The 20,619-nt window shown below is 44.3% G+C and overlaps 1 protein-coding gene across 1 annotated transcript in view; it reads right to left on the reverse strand.

Moving 5' to 3' along the window:
* Positions 1–264: 264 nt before the first annotated feature.
* The window catches only part of ADGRL4 (adhesion G protein-coupled receptor L4), a 106,490-nt gene continuing 86,135 nt past the window's right edge, over positions 265–20,619 (reverse strand). The window contains exons 14-16 of the mRNA XM_065409842.1: positions 2,661–2,752; positions 936–1,104; positions 265–327 (exon numbers count right to left, since the gene is read on the reverse strand). Of these exons, the coding sequence (XP_065265914.1) occupies positions 265–327; positions 936–1,104; positions 2,661–2,752 (324 nt within the window). The remainder of the gene's footprint in view (positions 328–935; positions 1,105–2,660; positions 2,753–20,619) is intronic.

The raw sequence follows: 20,619 nt of genomic DNA on the forward strand, positions 1-20,619 counted from the left end.
TTCTTGTTTATGATATTTGTTTTACAATAATTCAGCTTCTCTTGTGTATGTATACCAATTGTACACAGTGTAGTATAAATACTGTGCATGAGTGCACATTTAAGTACAATGCCTATACTGGAGAGACAGTTATTGAGTTAAGAGAGAGAACTGTTCACTAGGTCATTTCATATTTTCACAATGCTACATTTTCTGAAATAACAATAATAATGTCTGGGTTCCTCCCTTATTCCATTGTACTGCTCATACATATTTTTCTTCCATTTACCTTAAGCAGCTGAAACAGCAAGGAACATTTTTGAACAACCTATAATATTCTTCCTGGATCTGAAATGAAAAGATGGGATTAAAACATGACAAATTTATTAACAGATTAATAAAGCCAGTGTTCCATTTTACTTGGTTTTAAAGGTGTTCAATATTGAGGTACTGATTTTAGCATTAGGACTGATTTTAGCAAAGGACACCAAAGACTACATAATCTCAGAACTGGAAGGTGAACAGTAAGCCCCAGTTCAGATCCTAATTGAAAAGAATGAAGACCAGATTTATTCAACCTTTTAAATTATTTCATAGAGTAGTTGCATTGTAATAATTTTTGACATTGAAATGCATTGTTTTTAAAACCCTAAACCTGGGAGAAATATCTGAGAAGATAAGAATTTGGGGTGAAATTCTGGCCCCACTGAAGTCAACGGCAAAAGACCCATGGCCTTCAGTGGGGTCAGGATTACACCTTATGCCAGAGGGCATGATCCTGTAAACACTTAAACACACTTCGTATATGTGAATGCCCCCCATTGACCTCAAAGAGCTAATTCAGATGCATAAAAAGTTACTCATGTGCGTAAACGTTTGCAGGACTAGGTTCCTGATTATGTAGCTATATATGAATATTCACATGAAGCATTTCCCACAGGAAAGATGGTACTTACTTTTCTAGATAAAACACAAAGAAATATGAAGATGAACATCCCCTGAAACGCATTGAAAATTGTAAAAAGATACGCAGTGGCCACTGATCCCTGGACCACATGGAGCACCCCAAAGATCCAGGTAGCCCCAAGAAGGAACAGGAGAGCAAGAGCACCCCGAGCACAAGATCTAGGAAAAATAAAAACATTGCAATCAATGTGGTGACTTATGTCATTTTCTTCCTCTAATCTCTCCTTTGAAAAATGAATGCTTCACAAAGGCCTGAGAACATTTAGCTTTTTGCAGTTACTTGGTGTGTACTTTAGGTTGTGCTGCAGTACTATTGCAAGAATATGCTCACCGTCATTGTATAATAGGAAAAGAGTAAAACTGGATGGATTTAAAACACTGGCTTTCTTAATCTTCATATAAGTTTCCTCTGGTGTACTGCAGTGCTGTATGATTTGATTTTAAATCTACTGTGAGTGTAATTCCCCAAGGTAAAACATATGTCTGTTATGAAGTATTCTCCCCCCAAAACCAGGAAAAATGTACAGTATGCTCTTAGGTCAGCACATATGCATGGCATCAAAGGGATCTTATGGCTCCCTCATCAGAAAATGGGGCCGGCAGTAAAACAATGCACTCTCTTTAAAAAAAAAAAAAAAAGATTTTGCTTTTACAACACAAATAGCTTCACATAGTTCCAGGTCAGAATATTGCTGCCTTAATATTCTATACATTGATTGGCTGTGATTTATTTTTGCTAACATATTGTATAGCTCCCTCGCTCCAGCAAATTACAATATGTTGTCTTGGAAATGAAACCACTCATTACTTCCATATTTATTCTTAGCCCAGTCATTGCAGGACTTCCTTAGAGCAGAAGACATTTTTAGCATTGTTCCTCTGAAAATGAATAATTTTCAACTTCATTAAAACCAACTCACTACATGAAGCTATGAAGAATGAGGGATAAGAGAAAGTAATCAATCAAACAATTTCTAAATCCTAACTATAAATCTTGGGCAATGCATTGAAACTGCAGGAGTGTTTCTAAGCAACACAAACAGTAAGTTGTTTTCAATGTTCCCTGTAGTACACTTCAGCTTTTCCTGCACAAACGGTTTTCAAGGTCCCTATAAATCAGTTTTAAAGAGAGAGAGTTGATGGAAAAATCATAGCAGCATGCAAAGTAAAAATCCCGGGGAAGGAAAAAGAAAAGAAAGAAACACTGAGCCTCATTGTACAATTTCTTCACAGATAAAGTGACTCCCTGAGAACTTGGTTTCTTCATATATTTATTATATGTCTCTTTACCCAGGGAGAAATCTTTCAGTTCTGATTCAGGCACAGTTCCTGAAATCAGTTTTTGCCTGAGTAGGGGCTGCAGGATCTAGTGCTTCAAAAGGAATGGAAAATTAGTTGTTTACCCCTTACCACCAGTCTTTAACCTCTTCTTTATAAAGGGCTAGATTCTCATACTCTCCTTGTTTACTCTGCAGGCTGCCCCATTCATGTCAGTGGGACTATTTGAAGAATAAGGCATTGCTCCGTGTGAGCAAAAGATGGCAGAATCTAACCCCAAATGAATTTAATGTGATAACAGAGAATGAGTTTTCTTTCTACAAACCATTAAAAAAATTCTCGAGTAGGCAAATTCATTATTTTTGGAATGATCACTTTAATCTCTGATTGTATTTAAAGTTATGGACAGTAGAATTTGTGTTAAAAGGGAAACTTACCTTATATTTTCATAACAGCTAACTTCTGGCTTTAACATTGCAGTGTGTCGAAATACTTTGTAAATAATCACCCCAAAAGCCAGCAAATTAACCTGAGGGAAAAAATGCTTTTGTTTTTAGTTCAGACTAATGTGCAATATCAGTTGTGTGTTTAAATACAACAAGTCAGATAAAGATTTCTGTGTACATGAAATCTAAAGAATCTGTTGTTGGGGGCAAAAAACCCTCTCTCTGATCCACTTATATTAAAAACAAAATTATGAGCCCTGTAATAAACAATGATCAAACAGGTCTGTAACTCTATCTCACCTAAACAGTATCACTGACAGTAGCCTGCAAATGTTTTTATTGATTTCATTGGGAAATCTCTTAGCTTTCCTGCTCAAATTTTTTTCCTCTGTGGGTGTATATATATAAAAATAAAATCCTACAGATTTATCATTATACTCTATAGTGATAAAACTTGCTTTTTGTTGCCAAATAATATTAATGGCATCAGATAATCTGAGGTCTTTAGGGTGTGTAAACTTTCAAGCGGAATAAAAAACAGAGGTTTACACAAAGATTTTCAAAAATAACTTTGGTTGAAGGGTTTCTTGCTGGGTATTATGTGTTATATTTGTGTGTGTTTGACTGGGGAATAATGTTTTAGTGATTTTTTGGACCCATTTTATGATTATGGTGCTTTATTTGTGGTTGAAACAGAAAAAGGAACTAAAAAAGAGGTTTTGCAAATGATGCTCAATTTGCTTGCTTGGCTAGACTTCGCTGAGCTTTCATGTTTAAGTTTCTACTACATTCCTCTTACAAGATGTATGGGTTTGCGGTCTTCCTTTTTTAAATTTCTTATTTTGGTTTGCAGCATTTAACATCAGCATCTATTAAAAATGTTAATAAATTAAGCAAGTTTCAGCTGGATGTCTTCCAGATTCTATTTGTAGATGCTTGTGGGATTACAGCTGTAGACTGAATAGAATTAATACCTCCCTCACTTGTTTCTCCAGAATGATTGTGTATTATTTTCCCCCTTCTCTTCCTTTAAAAAAAACCATTATAAAAGTGCAGCATCACTATTAAAGTATCGGTTTAATTTTCTAACATTTGCTGTGTATGGTCTCAGAACATTGTTGATTATGTTGGGGGGGGGTATTAGGTATGTTGTTAAATGCAGGCTCTGCTTTAATTAGCCTGCTTTAATACAGTAATAATGTATTTACAATTTGATAAGACAGGAGAGAGAGCTGATTAGTAGTTTAGGGAATTAATTCTTCATTGAATACCTTGCACTTGCATAGATCATGAGAGATTTTCTGAAGCTACTTACATTTAAAATTGTAATCTATAATATCTCCTAAACCAGCAATGTTTCAAAGTTAATTATAAGTAAGTCAGTAGTTGTGATAATTATATGCAGTTACTTTTTATCATATATTTGCTGGTGAATAATAGATCAAGTAACTTCGTATATACAGTGTAGTTTGCATAGCCAATCTAATGTGTTTCTTAAAATACTGTCTAGAAAGTAAGGTAAAATGTGATCAAAATACTGTACACAGAGAGAATACTCACTATAATTTCTCTATAAAGTGGCATAAGATTGGAAACCTTTGAGTCATGATACAAAGCATGTGGCCTAGTTTCCATTCTATGGGCCTGTTCCAAAACCCACCAATGCCAAAGGAGAGCCTTTTCCATTGACTTCAGTGGGCTTTGTAGCAGGGCCTATGGGCCAAATCCTATTATTCTTTGCCCATGGACAAAAATGTCCTGAAAGGTGAGGAATGGGGCAGCCCACAGGGAGTAACTGGGAAAGGGTTGTACCGGTGAGGGAAGATTCCATTTCTCTGGATCCCAATGGGATTCCCCTACACCGACCATTTACTCTGTCTATTGAGCAAGGTACTAGGATTTGGCTCTCTGCATTAATGTAATAACCATTAATTCTAATCATTTGATTCATCAATTAATTCTAACGGGAATAATCTGTATGTATCAAGGGGATGGGTGAGGTTAACGTTGGCTTCACTGGAGTTATTGTCTCAAGTAGCCTCTTAGGAGGTTGTGTTACAGGGTAATGACAGTGAACTTTACTGAAATACAGGGTATTTTGCAAGAGTTATTAAAATCCTAAGTAGGTTTTTACCCCATGTTCTAACATTTCCAAGCACTCTGTACATAAAAAATAATGAGCCAAATACATTTGCAGTGTGTATAATAAAGTGAGAATGCTCAAAACAGTGACTTATATGCAAATTTTTCAAACCCTAGCAGGAAACTTCTTGGACTGCAGCTTTGCCTGTTAGATGACCCAAGAGTAGGTGATAACAAAATATTTGCAATTGTCCCCAAGGAGCCACACTTTTCCCAAGTAAGGAAGGAAGGAATTTACAGTATGTCTTGTTATAAAGTTTGTTTTCAATATAACAAAGGCTGAACGGCTTGAGAAATCGTTGCATGTCCTGACGGGGGTTCTGTGAAGTATGTATTTGGTTTTGGTCTGCTGTTCTAACACCATATGATCTAATGGGGGAAAGGGGAACTGTAATGTCCCCTAGAGATATATCGGGTCTGGAAACTGCATTCTCCAGCAAAAAACAGGGGAAACTGCAATGTACACTCATAAAAACCAGGTGCTGCTGGGCAAGTGGCAAACTGAATTCTTATTATTCCACTTTCCTCCCTTAACATCAGGCACACAAATTAAAAGCTTCTGACGTAGAGCCCAAGCCTGCAAGGCGCTGAGCAGCCCCTCCCAATGATTTTAATGGGAACTCAGCAACTTGGAGGATTGGGTGCTTTGCAAGTACAGTTTTTGAAATTACTCTGACTTTTCAGTAGTGTCCTATGAAGTTCAATGACATAAATGGTTGGCCAAAGAAGATAGAGGAACCACCCCTACCATATCATCTGCAGCACATTACCTGTTTCTAAATGCATTTACAAAAGCATATTTAGCCAGACCTATCTTACCTTCTAGTAGCATTTATGTACATTGGTATATTTGTGATTCTACAGCTTTGTATGTGAACAACAAAAAAAGTGAAGGCACGTGTAAATGAAAAGCCTTCCAAAAGGAAAATCAGCTATAATGTATTGTGACAGACCCAGACCAGTGGGGTACAGGAGTCTGGTAGAGGGCAAATATACTGGTCACTGGATGAGTAGTTTTCTGTTCCCTGAGTGACCAGAGAAGGGGCTGCACTAGAGTAATCAGGAACCTGCTAGAACCAGTTAAGGCAGGCAGGCTAATTAGAACACCTGGAGCCAATTAAGAAGAAGCTGCTAGAATCAATTAAGGCAGGCTAATCAGGGCACCTGGGTTTTAAAAGGAGCTCACTTCAGTTTGTGGTGGGAGTGTGAGGAGCTGGGAGCAAGAGGCGCAAGGAGCTGAGAGTGAGAGGGTGTGCTGCTGGAGGACTGAGGAGCACAAGCGTTATCAGACACCAGGAGGAAGGTCCTGTGGTGAGAATAAGGAAGGTGTTTGGAGGAGGCCATGGGGAAGTAGCCCAGGGAGTTGTAGCTGTCATGCAGCTGTTACAGGAGGCACTATAGACAGCTGCAGTCCACAGGGCCCTGGGCTGGAACCCGGAGTAGAGGGCGGGCCCGGGTTCCCCCCAAACCTCCCAATTGACTTGGACTGTGGGTTTTTCCAGAGGGGAAGGTCTCTGGGCTGTTCCCCAACCCACATGGTGAATCTCTGCGGCAAGAAAATCCGACAATAAGCTCAGGACCCACCAAGATAGAGGAGGAACTTTGTCACACTGGTGTCAGGGGTGGGATCTTGGGGTGCACAGCGCGGCGGAAGAAGGAGGGTGATTTAAAAAACAACAAACAACAACAACAACAAAACAAACAAAAAAAGGGAGAGGGTTTATTTTTTTTCACCACAATGGATGACGTAGTGCGGGCACTGATACAAGCTACGGCGGCCCAGCAGAAGGCTACCTGTGTCCAGGCAGCCGCCCAACAGGAGGCAGTGCGGCTGCAGCAAGAGACTAATTGCCTGCTGATGGACCAGGCTGCTCAAGACCGAGCTATGTTGCGGGAACTGGTAAACCAGGTAAAGTCCCTTACAGAGCTGAATCGCGGCCATGATGGGACGCGGCTCATACGGGCCAGCCATTGGCTGCAGAAAATGACACGGGAGGATGATGTAGAGGCATACTTTCTGGCCTTTGAGAGGACAGCCCTACGGGCTGGGCTGGCCTCGAGATCAGTGGTCTGGCATCCTTGCCCCATTCCTGTGTGGGGAGGCCCAGAAGGCCTACCATGATCTGCCTGAAGAGGCTGCGGCAGACTACCCCCAGCTGAAAGCAGAGATCCTGGCCAGATCTGGGGTAACGACAGCAGTGCGGGCCGAGCAGTATCACGGTTGGAGGTACCAGGAAGACAAAACCCCGCGGTCCCGATTGTATGACCTCATCCATCTCGCACAAAAGTTGTTGCAAACAGAGTCCCGGAGTCCGGAAGAGAAACTAGAGGTTCTGGTCATCGACCGATACATGAGGGGACTACCACCAGACCTTCGTGCCTGGGTAAGCCAGAACGAACCCTCCACCAGGGTTGTCGCCCTGGTAGAGTGGCGAAGGACAGCGAGGGAGCTGACCCGACCAGTTAAGGAAGAGGCACCCCGGGTTAAACTAGCAGCACCAAGCCCTAAAGTTCGGGTGACTGGGCCACCAGGAGGGCCCAGGTGGAAAAAGAGAGAGGCTGAAGGCCCATAAGAGGCCATAAAGAGTCGGAGCACTGAGGGAGAAGAGGATCGTGATGTTAGACTGCCCAAACCAAGAGACCAGGGAACGCCTAGGGCTCCATACAGATGTTATGCCTGCGGGGAGTGGGGACACATAGCTGCACAGTTTCCCAATGCTGAGGAGCCTATGCAGTGTAACCTGGGGAACTGGGCAGATCCATGCTCCCTAATCCACCTTGAGGGGGTCTCACTAACCCCACATATGTATACCAGACCAGTGAAACTAAATGGGGTAGGGACCACAGCACTGGTTGATTCGGGGAGTGCTATCACGCTTATCTCAGGGAAGCTCGTGAAGCGTAGTCAGCTGCTACAGGCTAAACGTACGGGGATAACATGTGTCCATGGGACCGTTAGTTACTACCCCACCATCCCAGTAAAAATTGAGATCCAAGGGAACACTACTGAGGTAGCAGCAGGTGTAGTCCCTAAACTCCCATACCCAGTGCTCATAGGGAGGGACTTCCCAGGGTTTGGAAACTTACTCCCAGTAGGGGGATTGGAGAAAGATGGGGACCCTAAAATTGGTGAGGCATCCACAGCAGACTGTCAACCCCCAATCTTCTCTGAAATATCCCCAGATTTGTTCTCCACTCCCAGACAGGGTAGAAAGACAAAAAGGGAAAGAAGAGCAGCTAAGGCCTTGGGAACCCGAATACTGACCCAAAGCCAGGTAGGCGGACCTGCGCAGCTGAAAAGGAGGCCATGCAAAAGGGAGAAGCACCTGAGTCTGACCCCCACCCTAATGCTTCTGAACCAGTAGAGGCAACAGAGACTGGGCCCCTAGATCTTGGGCAAATTAGCCCCGGGAGAGGAAATTTTGGACGGGACCAGGCAGAAGACCCAAGGTATGACAACATTAGGAAGGAGGTGACTGAAATAGATGGGGTCCCCGTGGAAGGGAAAACCCAGGGACCAGGACCCTACTTCATAATGAAGAAGGATCTCTTATACCGGGTTGCACCAGTACAGGGGCAGAAGGTACAGCAGATCCTAGTACCTCAAAAACACCAGAACGCTGTATTAAGTCTTGCTCATAGTCATCTTTTTGGGGGGCATTTGGGGGTAGAGAAGACCCTGGCACAAGTCCTACGACGGTTCTTCTGGCCTGGAGTACATGAAGAAGTGCGGAGGTACTGTGCCTCCTGCCCAGAGTGTCAGCTGCACAGTCCCCGTCCCCACTTGAGGGCACCTTTAGTACCCCTTCCCATCATAGAGGTCCCCTTCGAGCGAATAGCCATGGACCTAGTAGGACCCCTGGAGAAGATGGCTCGGGGCCACCAATATATACTTGTTGTTTTGGACTATGCTACTCGCTACCCAGAAGCCGTCCCGCTGCAGAACACGGCCTCTAAAACTATAGCCAAAGAGCTGGTGGGGATCTTTGCCCGAATGGGGCTACCGAAGGAGATATTAACCGACCAAGGAACCCCATTTATGTCGAAGCTAATGAAGGACCTCTGTACGCTGCTCCATATACATACCCTGAGAACTTCGGTCTACCATCCGCAGACTGATGGGTTGGTAGAAAGGTTTAACCGAACCCTCAAGGCTATGATAAGGAAGGTGGTAAGTCAGGATGGGAAGGATTGGGACAACCTACTACCCTACCTTATGTTCGCTATCCGGGAGGTACCTCAGGCCTCAACTGGGTTTTCCCCCTTCGAGTTATTATACGGGCGTCACCCCCGTGGCATACTAGATATCGCCAAAGAGATCTGGGAAGAGGAACCCAATGAGGGGAGAAATATAATAGAGCATGTAATGCAGATGCGAGACCGGATAGCCCGCGTTACCCCTATTGTACGGGAACATTTGGAGAAGGCACAGCGAACCCATTACAATCGCCAGGCAAAAGTGCGACAGTTCCAACCAGGGGATCAGGTTATGGTGTTGGTACCCACGGCAGAAAGCAAGCTTCTGGCCCAATGGCAGGGGCCCTATGAGATGGTTGAACCCGTGGGGGAAGTAACCTACAAGGTGCGGCAGCCAGGACACAGAAAACAAGAACAGATTTATCACGTTAACCTTCTGAAACCCTGGCATGCACAAGAGGCATGCACAACGGTCCAAAAAGACCTAACCCAGGAAAACAAGCCTTCCAAACAGGTGAGAGTGTCTCCCGATTTAACACCAGACCAGAAGAATGAGGTGTCTGAGATGATATTCCGGAACCAAGATGTGTTCTCGACAAAACCGGGTCGAACAACCGAGACATATCACCACATCGTCACGAACCCTGGGGCCAGAGTAACAATGAGGCCCTATTGGGTGCCAGCAGCAAAAAGGGAGGAAATAAAAGCGGAAGTAAAAAAAATGCTGGAGTTGGGGATCATCAAAGAATCCCACAGTCAGTGGTCCAGCCCAATCGTGCTGGTGCCCAAACCTGATGGCACCACAAGATTTTGCAATGACTTCCGGCGACTAAACCAAGTATCCCAGTTCGACGCGTACCCCATACCTCGCATAGATGAGCTAGTGGACCATCTGGGTAATGCCCGGTACTTGACTACCCTAGACTTGACAAAGGGGTACTGGCAGATTCCCCTTGCAGAAGACGCAAAGGAAAAGACTGCGTTCTCTACACCAGAGGGTCTTTTTCAATATACTGTCCTCCCTTTTGGACTACATAGGGCCCCAGCTACCTTCCAGCGCCTCATGGACAAGCTATTATGCCCGCATAACAGTTATGCGGCTGCCTACTTGGACGATGTGGTCATTCATACCCCAGACTGGGAAACCCACCTGGAGAAGGTGGAGGCAGTCCTCGATACCTTCAGGCGAGCTGGCCTTACAGCAAACCCGGCCAAGTGCGCTGTAGGGTTTACAGAGGCCAAATATCTTGGCTACATTGTGGGAAAAGGTCTGGTAAAACCCCAAGTGAACAAGTTAGAGGCCATCCAAAATTGGCCCCGACCAAGTCGCAAGAAACAAGTCCGGGCGTTCCTAGGTGTGGTGGGGTATTACCGACGATTGATCCCCCACTTTGCCACAAGGGCAAGCCCCCTGACAGACCTAGTGAAAGCCCGTGGACCTGATCTGGTGAGATGGTCTGACGCAGCAGAGGAAGCAGTCACAGACCTACAGACTGCCCTCTGCAGTAACCCCGTACTGATAGCCCCTGATTTCACCAAGGAGTTTATCCTGCAGACGGATGCATCGGAAGTAGGATTGGGGGCCGTTCTATCACAGATGGTCGGGGAGGAGGAACACCCAATTCTATACCTCAGTCGGAAACTCCTTCCAAGGGAACAAAAATATGCAGTGGTGGAGAGAGAATGCCTCGCTGTAAAATGGGCCATGGAAACATTGCGCTACTACCTGCTCGGGCGCAGATTTGTCCTCGTGACCGACCATGCCCCTCTTCAATGGATGCAGCGGAACAAGGAGAAGAACACAAGGGTGACCAGATGGTTCTTATCCCTCCAACCTTTCCAGTTCCGTGTGCAACACAGAGCAGGGAGCCGTCATGGCAACGCCAATGGCTTGTCACGTGTGCACTGTCTGGCATCCCAAGCTGCCCAACCCCTTGGCGTTGAGCAGGGGGGAGGGATATGTGACAGACCCAGACCAGTGGGGTACAGGAGTCTGGTAGAGGGCAAATATACTGGTCACTGGATGAGTAGTTTTCTGTTCCCTGAGTGACCAGAGAAGGGGCTGCACTAGAGTAATCAGGAACCTGCTAGAACCAGTTAAGGCAGGCAGGCTAATTAGGACACCTGGAGCCAATTAAGAAGAAGCTGCTAGAATCAATTAAGGCAGGCTAATCAAGGCACCTGGGTTTTAAAAGGAGCTCACTTCAGTTTGTGGTGCGAGTGTGAGGAGCTGGGAGCAAGAGGCGCAAGGAGCTGAGAGTGAGAGGCAGAGGGTGTGCTGCTGGAGGACTGAGGAGCACAAGCATTATCAGACACCAGGAGGAAGGTCCTGTGGTGAGAATAAGGAAGGTGTTTGGAGGAGGCCATGGGGAAGTAGCCCAGGGAGTTGTAGCTGTCATGCAGCTGTTACAGGAGGCACTATAGACAGCTGCAGTCCACAGGGCCCTGGGTTGGAACCCGGAGTAGAGGGCGAGCCCGGGTTCCCCCCAAACCTCCCAATTGACCTGGACTGTGGGTTTTTCCAGAGGGGAAGGTCTCTGGGCTGTTCCCCAACCCACATGGTGAATCTCTGCGGCAAGAAAATCCGACAATAAGCTCAGGACCCACCAAGATAGAGGAGGAACTTTGTCACCGTATGTTATAGAGGGAGACAACTATGTATATGAACCAATGTAATCCCAGATTCCTCCAGCGAGAGTCAGAAATCCAGATGACATCCTGGAATGCTGGCTTTTATGTTAGGATCCATGATGGATCTGAAAATATCAGACAGCTCCTTATTGGGTACACAGCTAAGGAAACTCAAGGAGCATAAGTTATTTCATCTTTTGTTTGCACCTTCCAGGCATTAGACAGCTGGCTTTGAATGCATTTTGTTGTCATACAGTAATAGAAGTGCTATATTTTGATTTGTCCAAACACACCTTTCTTTGTAGGATCCTCCATATGCAGGACAGGAGGATTCAGAAATTTGAGATAAAATCCTGCCCCTAGTGAAGTCCATGGAAAAACTCCCATTGACTTTAGTGGTGCCAGGATTTTACCTAAGTGTTTTCTGGAGGAATGGTGGAGTATCAAAAGATTTGCAGGTAAGAAAGACACTACTCTGAGCCCCATCAGATGCATAACTCTGTCTACAGTTTAAATATGGCCCTCATACATGTATGTCATGGTCTGGATGATGCCCTGCTGGAGAAAAACTCATAGGATTAAAAAATATGCAAATTCCAAGAAACCCACAGAGGTCTCAACTAATCAGCCTGTCATGAGATGGGATTTGTTTGCCAATGGAATCAGCAAAGGTATGCCCCTCCAGCCACAGTTATTCCATGATCATGGAGAAATCTACACCTCTACCCCGATATAACACTGTCCTCGGGAGCCAAAAAATCTTACCGCGTTATAGGTGAAACCGCGTTATATCGAACTTGCTTTGATCCGCCGGAGCGCGCAGCCCCGCCCCCCCGGAGCGCTGCTTTACCGCGTTATATCCGAATTCGTGTTATATCAGGTCGCGTTATATCGGGGTAGAGGTGTATTTCAAGTGGTTTCACTCTACTTGCTTGTCTACCCCAGCCCTGAGTTAGGATGGCTCCCTCAGAAGTCTGGGTGTCATTGCTTCCCTGCCTCTGCTCTCCTACTCTTCCATTGACAACATGAAGTTGGACTCTGAAGTTTTCTGGGAACTAGTGATATAGGGAGACAGTCCAACAACAGTGGTGTGTGGTGCTCCTGGGTCTGCAAGGACTCAGAAAAGTACTGAAAAATAGCACTATGTTATTGTCTAAGCAAATTACAAGCTTCCTTGTTGATCTCTAACTGTATTTTGCAAATTGTGTAATCATATAAAGATGATAACATAGGTTTTAAAATGCTAAATGCTCCAAGCTGTTGGAGTCCTGCTAACAGCATATTGCTTAGCAAGTACCAAGTTTAAAAATGATCTTTAATTCCACTGTTAAAATGTTAAAAATGGAGTATTTTATAATGGCAGAATAACAATGTTATATCCTGGAGTAAATATTATGTTTCTGCTTCGCATTATATGAAACACTTCTCTATTTAGCATCAAATACTAATTATTTTTTGTGGAGTGCTAAATATTACAATGTATAAAATGTATTAAAGCATGCAAAATAACTGCTTGATTCTGCTATCCATACTTATGTTGAGTAGCAGCTTACTCCATAAGTAGCCCTTACTAAATCACTCTGACTACTTGAGGAGAAAGGGTACTACTCAATGTGAGTACGGGTGACAGAACTCAGAGCTTACTGAGCAAGGAGATTTGCCATCATTTTGCTCCATCAGTTTGTGTTACAGCTTTCAGATTTTGCAACCAAGAGACTACTTATTTTTTGTAATGTACAGAATGTGTGGCGCAGGAGCAACTGATTGCACAAATATATACAGTGGGTTTCTGCCAGATGCTTTGTTATAAGCAAGAGCATCAGAATAACTGTTAAAATGAAATTGCCCAGGACTATCTAACCTTAACCCTTTATAAACAAACAGAGCAGTAATAGTTTAATCTGAAGCTAAGCTTTTTGTTGCTATTTCAAGTACAAATGTATTTACCAAAGAGAAAGGAATGTGTACTTTCATAAATGCTATTCTGGTCTATGAACACTGAAGACACAGTTTAGCTTTTCACAAGATATTAAAGTCCTTTTAGTTCCAGACTCTAAGGCTCTCCATCATTACAAAGCAGAGCTAGTACAATAAAGAAGGAGCTAATTCTAAAGATTCAGACGTACTAGTTCTGATTCAGTCTGAGCACTCCACAGTCAAACTTCAAAAATGAAGCCCCCAAATCATTCTTTTTTCCTTTCTCAGTCTCGGTCTCAATAATTGATGAAACCATCTATATGCTGATGTCAGATCTCACAAAAAAGAATGAGAAAATTTCTCCTGCTGCTCTCTTAGGCATATACTTGAATTTTTTACATACATCAGATTGAATTTGGCTCCTTCAAACAATGTCTGATGTTCAGCACAGTTGTATCTGTATCATTTCCTTCAATGACCCTTATTATCAGTGGTGGAATTAACGAGTCTGTGATGGTCTGAATTCTGCCATGAAGAGAGAGAGAGAGAGATCTGTCTGGCTACCTGACTAATGGATGGGTAAAACGACAACAGTTAGTGGGACATTATTTCTGAAAGGGTAGAATAGAGTTAAGCTGCTAACAATATAACAGTTCAAGCTTCAAATTGAAAATGTATGCCATATTAATTGCATAAAATTGCACACAAGCTGGCAGTCAAACAGTCTGGGTTTTGTTTCCTGTCTGATTTCTCTCATTATCATCTCCCAAATGAATACAACTTCTTAAATGCTTTACTTAGACAATAGTAACCTTACGCAGCAGTGGAAAATGTAGGGAAAAAATTAAGAATTTGTTTAGAATAAAGGAAAGGTCTGCAGTGGTTCATGCTAGATTTTGTGACTCTAATTGTTTAAGTAACTTCACTTATTTAAAAGTGTGAATATGTGCTGGTTGAGTTCATTTCAGACCCTGTCTCAATAATTATGACATCTTCTCATAAAGTTGTGCAGCTATGAATATTTCATAATCTTTTTTAAACACCTCAAGCTGTGGATTTAGCAATTTGATAAGTGAGTAGTTGTCAACATTTCTGAGAACACTTTTAGGGAGGCCTCAATAAATAAATAAGTGGTTTTCTGCATTTCTCGGGGGACTGCCTAGCTTCTGTTCTCTGAATCACTCTAGATTCAATGCAGTCTGTCAATGGATTGCAGGGGGCTAGATCCACAAAAAGGACCTTCAGTATTGCCCTGTCTAATGCTTAGGGGCCCTGCTGCCTAGTGGAATCCGCAGCGCTGAGTTAGGCATCCAGGCTCCCTATATGATGCCTGGGAAGAGTTAGACACCTAAGAATGGGATCCACAAAAGCCAGTAAGCTGAGCAGGGAACCACCTAAGCTAGCTAATAGGAAACGCTGAGGAGGGGAGTGTGGCCTAACACCTGTCCTTCAAAGGGAGTGAGGCACGTCTTTCCACACAGGATTCACATGAATCCTGTGTATAAACCGGCTCCTGGAGTTAAGTGCCGATGCCAGGTCAGTCCTTCCACAAGGGAAATGAGGATATTGACATGGTGGTGGTGCTGAAGTCGCTGCTCCGAGTCAGGCAGCATGGAGATTTGAACCTGAATCTCCCATGCAGGTGCCCTAACCACTAGACTACCACCACCTTCTCCCCTTCTGCTTTGAGTAAGGTCCATTCCAGCAGGCTCTGAAAGCACCTACTGGATGCGGTCCCACGGGTGACATAGGTAGGGAACACCCAGTCTGAGAATCCCACTGGGGCTTAGATTCTCAGCTGTGTGGGGTGCACCAGGATTTAGGTAGCTTTGCACACGCCACTGGCAGAAATTTAGACAGATTGGGAATTTTGGTACCTAAAGGGTTTGATGGCAGGTGTGGCGTTTTGAGGATCTAAATTTTGGATATAGGTGCCTAATGAGGCAGTTAGGCTCCTAAATTTCTCTGCAGCTCTAGCCCTGATTTACTAGTTAATTCTGAAATAGCTTTCTTTAATGTCGATCCTGCAGCCATGGGCGGACTTCTGTGCCAATGCAGAGATCCACCAAGATCCATGGGACTCCATTTGGCTATAAAGGTGGCCTGCTTTTATTCTGTTGTAGGATTGTGGCCTATACTGGTCAGTATATGAGAGAAACTAATAGTTCTGATAGGTCTATATGAATAAACTATTTACTAGATTGAATCTGCCCCTTTTTCTGCAAAAACTCTGTACCCTTTGGGCCAAGTCTTAGGCTCCTCTTAAGTCCCCACACACCTTCAAAGAGGTGCAAAGAGGATTTAAAGCTGCCTTAAAGCAGTGCCTGAAGATTTCCCTTGCATAAGGGCATCCTTAACTGGTGTAGAGCTGGCTACACAGGGTTTGGCCCTGCTCCAGGACCCCAGGCGGTGGGCATTTGGGGGTGTGCAGGCAGCTGGGAGGTGTGGGGCAGAGTGATCAGCAGCATGACACCTGGGGATACTCGAGTCCATTGGGAGCCTACAAATACAGGGTGTGTGTGTGAATATATAGCAGACAGTCCCCTCCATCCCACAGGTGCACAGAGTGCTGCTGTGATGCACAGTGAAACTGGCTTTTTTTAAAAACCGGATTCATTCATTATTTGATGTATTATTTATCAAATACATTTTGACGTATGGATTGCTCACAAACTATTTGCTATGACCTGTCCCCTGAATATTCACTATTTCAGCTGTGTGACTGGTCACTTAAATCACATGGTATTGTTTCCGATCCCAGGTTGGATGACTCAAATCCAAAGAGCTTTCAGGGGATGGCCATGTGACACTGCCAAGGAGAATACTCCTATGAATCTGTGGTCATGGGAGTATTTGTAACATTTTTTCTGCAATCATTTTATGAATAAAAATTCCCTCCTGTGAATGTTTGTGAAAGATGAATCGAAGTAGTAGAGTGGAAGCAAATTCCCATTTGAATAAAAACTTATGCTCATGAATATTTTTACATAGTATTCATCCATTGGTGGTGGTGTCATAGAGATAATCATAGCTCATCATTAGGAAAAGTATAGAGGACATCACTCTTCTCTGTAGATTGTCTAAAGCAAACCCACGCATTCCTTTTAATGAGCACTTTAAAGAGAGACAAAGTAAAGTAGCTCCAATAGCATTTTAAGGGATAGAAAAGTAAGAAAAGAAGTCATCCAAATGTCAGTGGCTTCGGTGAAGAGCAGCATGAAGGTAGAACATACATGTGGATATGGTTTCCGTAGCTAGAAAAGAAATGGGTGCTGAGTGAAAATGTGGGAGATTGGGCTGACTTGGGATGTAGGGTTGCCAACTTTCTAATTGCACAAAACTGAACACCCTAGCCCTGCCCTTTCCCCGAGCCCCCGCCTCTTCCCTGAGGCCCCACCCCCACTCACTACATTCCCCCACCCTCGGTGGCTCGCTCTCCCCCTCCCACTTTCACTGGGCTGGGGTAGGGGATTGGGGTGCGGGGGGGTGAGGGCTCTAACTGGGGGAGTGGGTTTTGGGGTGCAGGAGGGGGCTCCAGGCTGGGGGTGGGGCCGAGGGATTTGGAATGTGGGAGGGGGCTGTGGGTTGAGGCAGTGGGTTGGGGTGCAGGAGGGGGTATGGTCTCTGGGCTGGGGCAATGGATGAGGGGCTTGGGGTGCAGGAGGGGGCTCCAGGTTTGGGGAGGCTCAGGGATGGGGCATGGTCTTACCTCAGGTGGCTCCCGGTCAGTGGCGCAGTGAGGCTAAGGCAGGCTCCCTGCCTGTCCTGGCACCATGCTGCACCCCGGAAGTGGCCAGCAGGTCTGACTCTTAGGCGGGGTGGGGGTGGGGGCCAGGAGGCTCCGTGCACCGCTCTCGCCCACAGGCACCGCCCCTTCAGCTCCCATTGGCCAGGGTTCCCAACCAATGGGGGTGCGGAGTCAGTGTTTGGGGCGGTGGCAGTGTGTGGAGACCCATGGCCCCTGCCAACTAGGAGCTGGACCTGCTGGACGTTTCCAGGGCGCAGTGCGGTGCCAGGACAGGTAGGGACTAGCCTGTCTTAGACCTGCTGCACCACCAACCAGACTTTTAATGGCCTGGTTGGCGGTGCTGATCGGAACCACCAGGGTCCCTTTTCAACCAGGCGTTCCAGTAGAAAACCAGACACCTGGCAACCCTAGTGGGATGGTGTCACATAGTCTGCAAGGGTAGCTTGCACCTGGCCTGTATTCCTCTCCTTCTTTCTTTCCTTGGTTGTTTTTCCATGATGGAGGAAATTTTACTTTGGTCAGTGGAATGTTCCTCCAGTTACCATGAGTGAGCATAAGCCTGGAGAAGGTGGCAGTGGGCCCTCCACATACTGGCAGAAACTAAAAAGGGGCTGCCAGTGGGAGTTGGGGCCTTTCTTATACCACTGCTAACAACCTGAAAGTGCTCTGCACCCATGCTAGAAAGAGCTGAGAAAGAACTTTTTAATTCTGATAAGTGAAGTTGAAGATTGGGCTTTGTGTGGCAATTGCTTCTAAGGCCGAGCTCATTTGGATTGATTGTCCCTCACATGCTCCATCCAGGGTGAAGCTGGTCACCATATTTGGGGTTGGTAAATATATATATATTTTTTTATCTGTGGCACCACCTTCCCCTGGAGCATCCAGCTATCAGCGTTTGATGTTTGTTCTCAATGTAACAACTTAATAGGAGGGCATTCCGTTCTGGTGGAAATTGGTGGCATAGCCTCTTTCTCCAAATTATTTGCAGGTGCTTGGGAACAGGTGTATTAAGGATGATTTGGGGGAAGACATGGGTGCAAGGTTGGGTCTTCTTCTCATGCACAAGTACCAGGGCCTCCATGAGAAAACAGTTACCCCTCCAACACTGGTAAGATTGGGAACTATAGTCTGGAGGCTGCATCTGACTGGTGTCCATGGCACAAGGTAGGTGTCCTCAGGTTTTGTGATTATTTAGTACAGCAGGGTCTATGGATTGCTGAATAACACTCCAGTCTGAACTACTATATTTCAATCAGGATTGCAGCCTTGATATTTAAATCAACTACCATTGTGTTCAGGGCCGGCTCCAGGCACCAGCTTGTCAAGCAGGTGCTTGGGGCGGCCACTCCGGAGAGGGGCGGCACGTCCAGCTATTCGGCGGTAATTCGGCGGACGGTCCCTCACTCCGGCTCGGAGCGAAGGACCTCCCACCGAATTGCCGCTGCAGATCGCGATCGCGGCTTTTTTTTTTTTTTTTTGGCTGCTTGGGGCGGCCAAAACCCTGGAGCCGGCCCTGATTGTGTTACAATTTTTTCCACTTTATCCAAAGAAATGGAGTGAAAGGTGAAAAGGTGACTATTAACACTTACTTTTGTGAAGAATAATAAACCCATAGAAAGTCCTTGAAATAAATTAATTTCCACTAAAAGGCAGACTTAATAACAAGAGTTGATATAAAACAAGTGGTTAAAATGGCTTATGGAAGATGCACTCTAAACACTAGAGACCAAACAATACACAGCTGTGTAAGAAATGTAAATAGGTATCTACCACAATGTATTAACCTCCAGGAAAGCTAAAACTCTAAGGAGCATAAACACTAGATGAAAAGTGTGAGCTGGTGGTAAAGTTTGTTATGGCAGATGCTGGAGGTCAAGGAACCTTTTAAATAACATATTGTAGGCTATCAAGAATAGTGGCCATGAACTTCACAGTTAGAACAGAAATAATAATATAAGCATCCATATCAAAATCTGAAGAGACAATGGGCCTGATTCACCATTCCATTAGTCCAGTTGTTGTTGTTGCTTTTTAAACTAGTGGAACTCCACTGATTTCAGAGGTGTTACACGGTAAAACTGAAGGGGCAGAGTGGTAAATCTGCCTGATATCTGAGGGCTGAGAAATATTTTTTCTGCTGAGCCTATTTTCAACATGAAAGATGTGATCAATCAGAACAATCCAGATTAAAGCATTAAGTGTGGGAAAGTTGTTAGTACATGGGAACCAGTGCAGTAATAGTTTTGTCTAGAACCTCTTTTGCATTGATTACAGCAATATTACTAATCCTGAATCAGCCTCAAATGCACAGAACTAGTACGAGAACTGTTGAATACTATTTGATGAATGCACCATTCAGTTCATTTGACCATTTTTGTTGAATAAATAGTTTGACAAATAACGGCAAAATTCATCTGATGCATATTTTTTTTTAAGTAATTGACCAGTTCTAATGAATATGCAGGCAGTCCCTTAATGAAAAGCATTAATCTACTGGTAGCCTGCTTTCATCATTCACATGTCACTGTTCTGAATTGTGCAACTGCAATCTGTATATTTTATTCATTTACCCATTCATTTATACACGTGACGTTCAAAATCCTATGGTTAATCAATCATTGCAATTATTAGAATATTTCTATTGTACAATGTATGATTCACACATACTATGGTATGTAACCTATTGCTTTTCAGCCTCAGTACCAGATAACTGGCGGATAGCTAATGTAATGCTGATTTTTGAAAAAAAGACTCCAGAGGCGATCCTGGCAGTTACAGATCAGTAAACCTAACTTCAGTACCAGGCAAATTGGTTGAAGCTATAGTAAAGAACAGAATTATAAGACACATAAACAAACACGATAAGTTGGGAAAGAGTTCACCACAGCTTTTGTAAAGGGAAATCGTGCCTCACCAATCCATTAGAAATCTTTGTGGGAGGTCAACAAACATGTGGACAATAGTGATCACGTAGACATAGTGTACTTGCACTGTCAGACACCCTTTGACATGGTCCCTCACCAAAGGAAAGTAAGGAGTCATGGGATAAGAGGGAAGGTCCTCTCATGGATTGGTAACTGGTTAAAAGATAGGAAACCAAGTGTAGGAATAAATTGTCAATTTTCACAATGGAATGAGGTAAACAGGGATGGGGAGGGTCCCCCCAAGGATCTGTATTGGTACCTATCCTGTTCAATGTATTCATAAATGATTTGGGAAAAGGGGGTAAATGGTGCAAAAATCTGCAGATGATACAAAATCACTCAAGATAGTCCAAAGCTGACTGCAGAGAGTTACAAAGGGCTGGGTGACAAA

The sequence above is a fragment of the Emys orbicularis genome, chromosome 8 (genome assembly GCF_028017835.1).
Source record: "Emys orbicularis isolate rEmyOrb1 chromosome 8, rEmyOrb1.hap1, whole genome shotgun sequence".
Classification (NCBI taxonomy): Eukaryota; Metazoa; Chordata; order Testudines; family Emydidae; genus Emys; species Emys orbicularis.